The sequence below is a fragment of the Bison bison genome, unplaced genomic scaffold (genome assembly GCF_000754665.1).
Source record: "Bison bison bison isolate TAMUID 2011002044 unplaced genomic scaffold, Bison_UMD1.0 scf7180017864346, whole genome shotgun sequence".
Lineage (NCBI taxonomy): Eukaryota > Metazoa > Chordata > Mammalia > Artiodactyla > Bovidae > Bison > Bison bison.
Genome location: NW_011494918.1, coordinates 2,818,066 through 2,830,230, shown reverse-complemented (window position 1 = coordinate 2,830,230; position 12,165 = coordinate 2,818,066). Strand labels below are relative to the sequence as shown.

General features: G+C 37.5%; 1 protein-coding gene across 2 annotated transcripts in view; it reads left to right on the top strand.

The window, feature by feature from the left end:
• The window catches only part of ATF6 (activating transcription factor 6), a 236,733-nt gene that overhangs the window by 46,242 nt on the left and 178,326 nt on the right, over positions 1-12,165 (top strand). For both annotated transcript variants that reach the window (XM_010854686.1, XM_010854685.1), the window contains exons 8-9: positions 3,575-3,760; positions 4,780-4,871. In XM_010854686.1, coding sequence (XP_010852988.1) covers positions 3,575-3,760; positions 4,780-4,871 — 278 coding nt within the window. The remainder of the gene's footprint in view (positions 1-3,574; positions 3,761-4,779; positions 4,872-12,165) is intronic.

Here is a 12,165-nt window from a genome sequence, read left to right as displayed (position 1 = left end):
CTGTATAATAGGCTCCAGTTTCATCCACCTCATTAGAACTGATTCGAATGTATTCTTTTTAATGGCTGAGTAATACTCCATTGTGTATGTGTACCACAGCTTTCTGATCCATTCGTCTGCTGATGGGCATCTAGGTTGCTTCCATGTCCTGGCTATTGTAAACAGTGCTGCAGTGAACACTGGGGTACACGTGTCTCTTTCAGTTCTGGTTTCCTCGGTGTGTATGCCCAGCATTGGGATTGCTGGGTCATATGGCAATTGTGAGAGTCTTTCTTACAGTCAAATAAATGTTTAATAAGGACACACTATTGATGTTTTATAGTGCAGTGGCAATACAGGGAGAATATTTTTCTGCTTTGGAGTTTTTCCTTTTCCAAGACATAATGCTTGGTGAAAGAGTTGTCTGAAGGCAGGATGATCAGAAGCAGGGACCGGCTAGCTGTTCACTCATCTCAATCATGCTAAATCATCTTATACGCCCACAAGGAGATGTGTCAATTGATTAATGGGCCAGAGTATTGATTTTATGTTTGTAGACTGCTAACAGAGGAGGGTAAACTTCCAGATACAAGCAGTTCCATAAGCCTTCAATTTCAAACAGGCACATAATTAAAGTAACCACACAGTTCACTGAGTTTAGAGTTCCGTACTGTAATGCAGGACTTCCTGTTTGGTATTTAAAAGCAGCGTGGAGCTATTGTGTAAGTAGCACTGGTCTTGGAATTAACTGCCCTAAATTCTAGCCTTGATTCTTCTACTCTTAACAGTGTCGAATGATGAGCCTTATTTTAAAGAATCTTGAAAACTATAACAATTTCAACAAGAGATTAATTAAATGTTTTACGGAGCATCAATGTAATTGAAATACTGTGCTGCCATTCTCATGGCATGTCAAAGATGATCATGATATGTTGTATGGGAAGAAAATCAGTTTACAGAATAGTAATTACAGGTAGTCCTTTTTTTCTTTTAAAATATCCTCCCCTGTCAAACAAACAAACAATATGCATATGTTTAATCTGAAATTTTATTTTATTTTTTTTACCCTCAAAAATACAGAATAATTTAAATATTTTATTCAGTTAGCTGAAGATAGCTTGCTGAGATGTAAAGTAGGAGCTCTGTGTTTGGAGATTCCTATGGACTTCATATATTTTTATTGTATTCATCCTTTGTATTTATTGGTAATACTGAGTATTTACTGCATTTTCAGAACTATTGTTATCTCTTTCTATGGGAAGAAATGAATATTTGGCTACAGGTGGTTTTCGTTTCTTTAGTCTGAGGCATGTGCACTGATGGCCTTTGAAACTTTATGCTGTATAATATGCAGGTGCTTTTATTGTTTATAGAAATCCCTAATCCTGTTTGAAATTTATTAGGTAGTGTGCCATCTGTAAGCCTCCCCAGAGTCCATACATTAATCAGCCTTTAAATAAGTAAGGTTACCTTTTATCCAACTTTTAGTACAAGCTCTTCCATCTGGGAACCTTCTCTTTTACGTGCTTGCTCGGCGTTCTGTGTACTTCAGCGCTCTTGTGTTAAGTATTAATTATGGACACTGGCATTCTCAGTAAAAATGAAGATCACTAAGAGTAATAGTGGCTTGAACAAAGTGGCATTGTCCGGAAATAGTTTGAAATTGATGGATAGTTAAAACCCATCGTGATTTGGCACTGCCCCGTGTGTGTGTGTGTGTTGAAGAGTGGGGTAGTTATGCCACAGGGAGATTTTGTAGATTGATGATAACCAAAGTCAGCATTCTTGTGATGTTTCAGTTAAAAAAGAAAAAAAAGGGGGGGACAGATACACTTCTTGATATCTCAGGTAATATTTCTTTTCCTTGTGGATTCTTTTTTTTCCTTATGGAGTCTGATTGCTCAGTTGGATTTGGTATACCTCTGTTTCTAGAAACTGTAGTATGGGGTGGAAATTGCAGTGTTATTTCAAAAGAAATCAGCATTAAATTATTTAATTTTATTTATGTATCTCAGTGAAAGTTATTAAACAGCCACAGTAAAATGTTTCCTTTTTTAAAAGTCCTTTACAAAACAGAGAAGTCAGAAATTGTCATCTGTATACTTACAATAATACATTTAATATTATTTGATTCTTTTTATGGACTTAATTTTACTATCTCACATTCTCTCTGAAATAGACTAATGCTAAAACACTTTTCACATCTTTGTTTATAAAATATGACAAAAATAATTTTGGTCAGTAAGTTTTGATTATGGTAGATATTGTGGATCATATCACATAGTTTTGGCTTCCGAGGTATAAAATCTAGGAAAAGAGAGAAAAAGTCAGCATTTTTGAAACAGAGCATTCAGCTGTATCTTCTGAACTACAAGGGCATAAGTAATTCAGACAATATTAAAAACTCCAAGTGGTCTATCATAATTAAGAGTTTGGATGGTCCTTAAATAGCTTAGTAGAGGAAAGCATTCTAAATCAGAACACACAGTATGAATAAAGGAACGCGTTAGATATGTGTGAAGATCATGGAATAACCTTGATTGGAAGGTGTGGTGTGAATAGTTGGAGAGTTAGAAAAGTAGAGAGTGGTCGCATTATGGAAGATTTTGAAAGCAAACGTGGGTAGGTAAAATATGTGACTAGCTTGCTTTTGCAATGGAGAAGACAATGGCACCCCACTCCAGTACTCTTGCCTGGCAAATCCCATGGACAAAGGAGCCTGGTAGGCTGCAGTCCTTGGGGTAGCTAGGAGTCAGACACGACTGAGCGACTTCACTTTCACTTTTTGCTTTCATGCATTGGAGAGGGAGGTGGCAGCCCACTCCAGTGTTGTTGCCTGGAGAATCCCAGGGACGGGGGAGCCTGGTGGGCTGCCGTCTCTGGGGTCACACAGAGTCGGGCATGACTGAAGCGACTTAGCAGCAGCAGCAGCAAGATTAAAATGTTTTTAGGAGAAGAAATTTATCTTAAAAATTGTAGACAGAAGGAGCTTCAAGCCAGCTGAAGTAGTTAGAAAGCTGTTGCAGTAGTCTGGAGATGAGTTAATATGGTAGGGAATGAAAGAAAAATAGGTTACAGGACACACCTTCCTTTATATCCTGAGAGATACCATTGATAGAAAATCAGTAGGTTTTAAAGAATAGGTAGAGGGAGATAATGAATTCAGTTGGCATGTGGTGAATTTGAAGTGATGGTAACTCTACCAGCAGAAGTGGCCCTATAAGTAACTGGATAGATGGTTCCGAAAAACAGTCAAGTAATTCAGGGCCTGTGATATAGATTAAAGCTGTATGTATACATATAAATAGTATTTCTAAAGGGAAAGTGGGAAGATCAATAAATAAATCTTATTTATTATTTATCAATAAATAAGTCTTATTTCTGGTGAAAACACCAGAAGAAATCATTTAACAGATTTTAGAAGGCCTTATTTAATCATTTGATTTCAGTTTATTTCATTTGAGTATTTTTTTAAAAACAACCAATAAGCTATCTTTTGAACAATTTGTTTAAAGATAATTATAAAAATCAGTATATTCTTCACTGATGTGATTCTAAAATCCAACTATTTTTGATTTACTGTAACTTTTCCTAGATTGCTGTGTTAAGGAGACAGCAACGTATGATTAAAAATCGAGAGTCAGCTTGTCAGTCCCGCAAGAAGAAGAAAGAATACATGCTAGGCTTAGAGGCAAGGTTAAAGGCAGCCCTTTTGGAGAATGAGAAGCTGAAGAAAGAGAATGGTTCCCTGAAGCGGCAACTGGATGAAGTTGTATCAGAGGTGAGTGCTAGTTAGTGATAGAGGCGAGATGATGGGTTGAAGTATTTTTTTTTCCTGATAAAGCAATTGGAAATTTTACATTTTAAATTAAATTTTGTAAAATAATAATAGGAAAAGGCAGGCACAATAAGCCCAAAAACATTTGTCGTAAGGATAAAATGTTGGAAAGAGGAGCTTTTGAATTGTACCTCCCAAGCTGTGTATAAAAATTATCTCCTTTTCCTGGGTTTCTTCTCCCTTATTATCATAGCACCCTTTCTCTGTTTTTTTTTTTTTTTTTTTGACTAAATGAATCACATCAGGTCTCCTAAGTAGTCCCACTAGGTCTTCCCTTTTAAAAGAGTAAACAATACAAAATTTAAAAATTTAATGTGTTCTCAGTTCACCCAACCACTATGCTATACTTTGTATTTCGTTGCTATGCATCCCAATGAGGCTAATCACCTCAGTTCTGTTCATGAAATCTGCTGCCTTCAGAATTTCCTACTGCAGTGCTTTCTTGAACCAAACAGATGCCTCTTCCTAGTAAATGGGACGTTTTTGTTTGACTGTGCAGGGCAGCATGTGGGATCTTCATTCCCTGACCAGGGACCAGACCCATGCTCCCTGCAGTGGAAGCGTGGAGTCCTGACCACCGGAGACTGGCTTCTTACATTGCTCTTTCTATCTTACCCTGAGCACATGGGAATATTCCATTATGTTACTGAAAACAGTGATTTAAGAGAGAGACAGATTACTAAAGTACAGTGCCTTGGGATTCTTTGAAGATTCATAAAAACATAAAATTGTTGACTTCTTCCTTTGGGTGAAGAGGCCTCTGTAACAAGGGCTGCTGTGTCTCTTCTCTCCTACTCCTCTCCTTAGTCTTTTGAAAAGTATTCTTTCCTCATATTTGCATTTTGGTTTTCATTTAAGCATTCTCATAACTGGTAAAGAGGAGGGTTTTTATTATCTTAGATGTTGCTTTTTGTGAGACTGATGTGTAATTCAATTGTATTTAATATGATCATTTTCTTTAGAACCAGAGGCTTAAAGTTCCTAGTCCGAAGCGAAGAGCTATCTGTGTGATGATAGTTTTGGCATTTGTAATATTGAACTATGGACCCATGAGGTAAGTGTATAGATATTTGTTTTGGATACTAATGCTAGAAATTTGAATTCTTATTATTTATTATTTTTGCTCTAGTCATAAGCTAGGGAAAAATGGATTTGTTTTTTCCTCCTCAGAGGCAAGATAACAGAAGAAAGATTGGTTCCTCTTTCTTGTTCTTCATGTAGGTCTGGCAGAAAGTAAAGTTCATGTTTTTTTTAAATGAAGGAAGCCTTAAGTTATTAAACAGAGCACTGATAAAGCATAATACTGAACTGAAAAAGATCATGGGCCTTGAAATTAGACTGAGTTCAAATCCTAGCTTCCCCACCTAGCTTAGTAACTTTGTTGTCTTATTCAAGTTACTTAATCTCTCTATGCCTCAATTACTTACCTTTAAAATGTAATTATAATATTACCTCCCTCAATACTATGATACTTGAGTGTCAGTGATTATAAGGCACTTGAATGATTTCTTCCCTAACTAGAGCAGTAATTCTGTTTCCTCTTCCGTAGGTTTGGAACAGGAATTAATATAAATATTTTAAGCATTCTAGCTGTATTTGACACAGGTTTTCAGCTAAATCACAACTAAGAAGTGCTGCATTAATGTTGAAATTATAGAATACTAGAATTCAAAGGGATCTTAAAAATCATCTTTTTCAGATTCCCACTAACCATGGCATACTCTGCACATGAACAAAGTCAGCATCCTAGATGTTGGGGAGTCAAAGAGTAGTTAGACAGGGGCCGTGCCTTTAAAGATCTCATGATCCAGCTGGGAGGAGAGACGTGTGGCAGGATGACTATAGCATAATGTGATAAATGTCATAACTTCAGTATGAACAAAGTACTAAAAGAATATAAACCAGAATATGCATTCCTTGAGGAGAAGGTTCATGTCATATTGATAGATGCACAAAACATTTTCTTTTGTTGAATGCCAGAATGATGAGGGAAATCCCATAGAGGAAGCTGAATCTTACAGTATGACGATCGTTTGCCTGGTGGAAAGTACGGGAGAGGCATGCCAAGGGAGCAGCATGATAAGAGGCACAGTTATGAAATGGCTGACAAGTTCAGAAAAAAAGTGAAAAATCCGGTGCATTTTATGTATGTGGAAGTGTGTGTGAGGAAATATAGCTGGTGATATAAGTGAGGCCAGATAATGAAGGGCTTAGTATGCTGCTGTATTCAGTGCTACTATAAACCAGTCATTCCTGGGTTTTTAGGCAGAGGGTAACATAATCAGTTTCGTATCTTAGGAAGATGACTAAAATGACTCTGAGGGTGCTATTGAAAATGGTTTGGATGGAGGAGAAACTGTTGACAGAGACAGCATGGGATTCTGTTGATGTATGTAAAGCAATAGACGAGAGTCTAAACTTGGACTATGGTGATGGAAAGGATGGCCTATCCCAGGGTACATCTCTGATGTAAACTCTGTGGGATTTGATGATGAATACAGTGTGGAATGTGAGGAGGAAAAGAGAGAAAGGAAACATAATTCCAAAATTTCTCTCTTGAGGGACCAAATGGTGATACTCTTATATGAAGTAGCCAACATATAAAGATGAATAATTTCATGGTGGAAAATAATGGTTTCTATTGTTAGTATAAATTTGAGATAGTGACTAGATATTGGGAAATTTGAGGTAATGCCTAGATATTCAGTTCAGTTCAGTCGCTCAGTCATGTCTGACTCTTTGCGACCCCATGAACCGCAGCCCGCCAGGCCTCCCTGTCCATCACCAACTCCCGGACTTCACCCAGACTCACGTCCATCGAGTCAGTGATGCCATCCAGCCATGTCATCCTCTGTTGTCCCCTTCTCCTCTTGCCCCCAACCCCTCCCTACCAATTATCTGATAGATAGACAGAGATGTTAGTGGAGTAGCTGAGATTATCCAAGGAGAAAAATAGAGGAAGAAGCATAATAAGAATCTGAGTGACTCAGCATGAACAATAGATAGACCCAGGGAAAGACACTCAAAGTGAATAGGATTGGGGACAGAATGAGAAGAAAATGATTTTCTGAAGCCAAGGATGAAAAGAGTTTCAGGAGGGGCTTGAGCAGTGGTATCACACGTTGAGGGCTTGGGAGAGGCAGAAAACTGAGATGAAAATACCGAATTTGGTGATTAGCAGGTCAGTGGTAATCTTGGAAAGCAGATTTATTAGGGATAGGAGTGAAATCTGTATTAAAACTAGTTGAGAACTGAAAGGAATTATAAGTTGAATAATAATAATCTCTTTTTTATTTATGACGATTTTAAACAGAGAAAATAGTATAATAGTATAATGAACCTCCTGTTCACATGTTTGATAGCCAAACCAGGTCATTCCCATTTTATTTCTATGTAGTTGTTTTCTAAAAATGAAGTCGATCTCATATTGGACTCTGGTTGTTGTTTGATGTTAGCACAATTCCCCAGAGCATTTGAAATCTCTTCATGGAGTCCCAGAGACCTCGCTTTTTAATTGGTTAACTAAGATAGCTTGGTGAAAAGTCATGATTTCAAGTTGACTTATTTTTGAAAGTTGACACTATACTAGACAAGTTACATAAAACATGCTGAAGAGATACCTGAAATAAGCATTTGCATTATTAAAAAAAAATTTATTGCTTTTTTCATTATTTATTTTTGACATTTTACCCGTATCCTTTATATTAAAATTCTTTTGTTTTTGTGTGTGAGAACTGGACTCCTTTTTCTTTTTTAAAAAAATACTAATTTATTTCACTGCATCAGGTCTCAGTTGCGGCATGCAGGGTCTTTCGTTGTGGTGCACGGACTTCCTAGTTGTAGCATGTGGGCCCCTAGTTGTGTCACAGGGGTTCCAGTGTGCGTGTGCGGGCTCAGTAGTTGTTGTGTGTGGGCTTAGCTGTCCCATAGCATGTGGGATCTTAGCTCCCCAACCAGGGATCAAAGCCCCTGTCCCCTGCATTGCAAGGCAGATTCTTAACCATTGAAGAATCAAGGAAGTCCCAAGGAGTGCAACTTCTTTATTTAAGAAGATCTGTCTTTTGATTAATATAGGAGACAAGAGACGTGCTAATCAAAACTTTGTCATCCTGATTTAGGAACTTGAATATAATTAAATTACTTGAATAAAGTGAATTAGATTACTATGGAGTGAATATAAAGTCATCAGTTAGTTCAGTCGCTCACTCGTGTCCAACTCTTTTTGACCCCATGGACTGCAGCACACCAGGTTTCCCTGTCCATCACCAACTCCTGGAGTTTGCCCAGACTCATGTGCATTGAGTCGGTGATGCCATCTAACCATCTCATCCTCTGTTGTCCCCTTCTCCTCCTGCCTTCAATCTTTCCCAGCATCAGGGTCTTTTCCAATGAGTCAGTTCTTCGCATCAGGTTTCCAAAGGATTGGGGTTTCAGCTTCAGCATCAGTCCTTCCAATGAATATTAGGACTGATTTCCTTGAGGATGGACTGGTTGGATCTCCTTGCAGTCCAAGGGACTCTCAAGAGTCTTCTCCAGCACCACAGTTCAAAAGCATCAATTCTTCTGCACTCATCAACATGAGTGCAACTCTCAAAAGTTGAGTGCATTTTATACTGGACCCTCAGTACCAGACGGAGCTCCGTGAGTGCAGGTTGCGGTGAGCAGGGCCTGCTCTCTGTTGTGGTGTGTGGGCTTCTTACTTTGGTGGCTCTTTTTGTTGCATTGCACAGGCCTAGGTGTGTGGGCTTCAGTAGCAGCCCGCAGTGTCAGTCTTTGTGGCACGCAGGCTTTAATTGGCCCTCGGCATGTGGAATCTTCCTGGACTAGGATAGAACTCACGTCCCGTCCATTGGCAGGCGGATTCCTATCCACTATACTACCACGGAATCCCAGAGATACACATTTATATGATTTCTTAAAAGCTGTGTGCTTTTAGTTCCTCATTTGTTATCTAGGCTCTCTGAGGTGAGGCTCATTGTTTTTTCAGTCAGACCTACAGCATGTATTTTTATATGTTTGCCAGGTGCTGAGCAAGGAACCAGGAATGTACACATGAATAAAAGCATGTCTAGTAAGAGAAGCACATATGTAAACAATTGTAATATGAAAAAAGATTATGTAGGTATTGTGTAAAGATAGCATATTCTTGAAGGAACATCAATAACTCTGATAATGGTAGTCACAGTGACTTTTTGTAGTAGCATTTGATGAACGAATAAAGACAGTAGAATTTTGCTGCAGGAAGTGAGAATGGTGTTGGGTATGTCCTGTTGTGAAAGTCTGTATAAGTCAATAGAGATTTGAAAGATAAGACAGGAACAAAAAACTTTTAATGAATTACTGATCTTCACAGATGCTGAGGTGATGGGTGTATCAAAGGATGGGTCTTATTTCCATGAGCAAGTAGATTGACCCATTATGGATGGAGGGGATAGTGGTCTCAATTTATCAATAAAGGTTTGTGTTTTAAAAATTAGATGGATAGTACAAAAAGAATAAATAAGAATGAGAGAAAGTTGAAATACTTGAAAATCCTGAGGAGCAACCCAAGGAAATCTATGCCTGTCTTTATGTGAAGCTTTAGGAACAGAAAGCCAAGAAGTAATGGGAATATTAGCAACTGTTCAGATTTTAAAAACATGTTTAAAAGGCTTAGACTGAAGATAAAAAAAAAACAGAGAAGAACTAGAAGGAATGAAGAAATATCAAGATGTCTTAACAAGTTGGAATATTTCAGACACCAAGAAGGAAATAGGAAAGAAATGGCTACAAAACTCATACAAAGCTGGAATTATTTCTTCTGGAGAAAATTCGGCACAAACAGTGAAATATCAAAGCTAGAGAGCAACAACGACTTGAAAGACTGAGATCTACCCCTGAAGCAAATGTTGGGTTTGAAGATGTTCCATCATGTATATTATTCAGAAGTATTTCTTAATTGACCTCACCGTTTGCAGTCTTTTTCACTGCGAGACAGAGGATCTTCTCAGGCCTGGGAGTCTGCAAGAGGAACAGGAACTCCCTAGTTGAACCTTATTAGTACCACCTGGAAGATATTTATTGAACAACTTCCACATCCGTGGCCTTGTGTGTGTGTGTATATATATATGTATATATAAAGCAGCATTATTCTGCTTTAATTGATATAGAAACTGCATAGGCTTTTAAATAACAGACCATGAGTTCTAACTCAACTTTTCTCAGGTACCGGAAAACTAAGTCTGGCCAGACAAATAGACATTTTAATCAGAGATTTCAAAAGCATTTTAGATTTAGGAACCTGAACTCTTTCAGAAGAGATCACATTACCATAATAGTGTTGTTAATGTTGTTTCAGATGTTCAGTGGAGAATTGAACTTTTGTGCCTTACTGGTATGGATCCAAGTGAAAAAATATATAACACACGTTTGCCAAATATAGGTATGCCTTAAGAAACATTTCCTGAAGGCACTTGGTGATGAAATGTAAATACACCTTATGTCTAAAGTAACAGAGTTTTGTCAAAGTAATGTGTAAGCAAAACTGACTAGTTTGAAGAGTTTTGCGTACCCGAATAGTTATTACACTGAAAAAGAAAATAAACTAAATATAGTTAAAAGGGTTAATTTTTCTGACCTTATTGATATTGTGTAGATGGTAAAGAGGGCATCTAGTGATTTTTGGCACAGAATTCAAGGAACTGGCCTATTCTGGGTGGTCTATAAAAACAGTAACTCTAGGCAGCAGGGAATAACCAAACAGGACAAATGAATTGGTAGGAAACCCTCTTCTCACTTTCTACTCATCAAGGTTGAGTCTGTGATTATTAGTCATATTTTATAAAGAACCTGAAATTTAATCCAGATCTCTTTTTAAAAATTATTATTAAAAACTCTGCCTTTTCTACTAAACCCTAAAGCATTTTTTTTCCCTATCATTATTCAAAAAAACCTTAAAGATGTCTGTTTTTGGCAATATGGCGGGCTAGAGGTACAGAGAAACTTTGCATTTTAGTATACCAGAAAATGCTAGGTTAAAAAACAAGTCGAAACTCTTATTTCATGGCTGAACTGAGGAAAAAGGAAGGACTTCTTGGAAGCCAGAAATAGCCGAGCTAACTTGAATCCATGTAGTAAGCTATCATTGGAAGTAGTGTTTGTCCTGGAGTTATTTCCTTATCCTTTTGGCCTAGCATCTGGGAACGGGAAAGAGAGCTCTGGACCTAAGCAAAGTGAAAAGTCGCAACTGAAGCCCTCCTACGCCCACCCAAATAAAATCAGGACTTCCAAAGAATACCATTCTTGGTTGCTAAAAGAAAAAAAAGTAGATTACCATACCTCAGAGGGGGAGTGTTGCAAAGTACCTTGACTGTGAGTAGAATTTTTTAAAAATTTTCTCTTTACCACAGGCCCTAACTCATGCTGGTTTGAGCCTGAGTTTCTACTACTTGTGTGGCCTCCAAAAAACCAAGACAAAAATCTAGTTTAAGAGATCTCTGTTGGTGCTACTACTAGTCTCTTGCCCAAAGCAAATGCCAGTCCTTCTCAAAGAAAGGCACTTTAAACAGACATCTAAAAAAATTGCCAAAGGTAGGATTTCAATTGAACATGAATCCGCATCCCCGCACCTCCTCCAAATTATTAAACACACCAGCAAACAGGCTACCGTGAGCAAGAGTTAGAGGAAATAAACTATAGAGTGACACTCTGAAAGACTACAGATATTTGAATTAATAGATACAAAATATAAGTATGTTAAAAGAGGGAGTTAAAGTAAGATGAAAGAACAAAAGACTATCAGAATTGATCAGGACATTTTGAAAAAAATCTGGAAATGTGATAATTAAAAAGTTTGAATTAGAAAAGTAATGCACATGTTAAAACAAAAAATTAGACACATTTGGAGAAATAAATAGTAAATGGGAAGATGGAGCTGAAGAAATTATGCAGAACGTAACATAGAAACATAGAGATGGAAAACATGAACACTATTAAGAGGCATGGGGTTATACTGCCATAACTAAATAATCAAAGTAACCAATAATCAATAATCAGTCATGAGATGTACTGACATCTTGTACCTCCTGATGTGATGCACTGAAAGGGCACAGTATCCCTTTTGGGATAATCTTGCCAAAAATCCATAACCTGGATTTTATCATGAAGAAACATTAGATAAGGCCAGATTTGAGGGACATCCAAAGTCTTTTGTAGTCTTCACAAGTGTCAGGGAATTAAGGAAGAAGGAAAATGGACTCAAAAGATTTTAAGACCTAGAAATGAGTAGCCAGCAACAACAACAAAAATAATAAATGTGAACGAAACTTTTTTTTTTTTTAGTTCCAAAATATTTACTGAAAGCGTTCAAA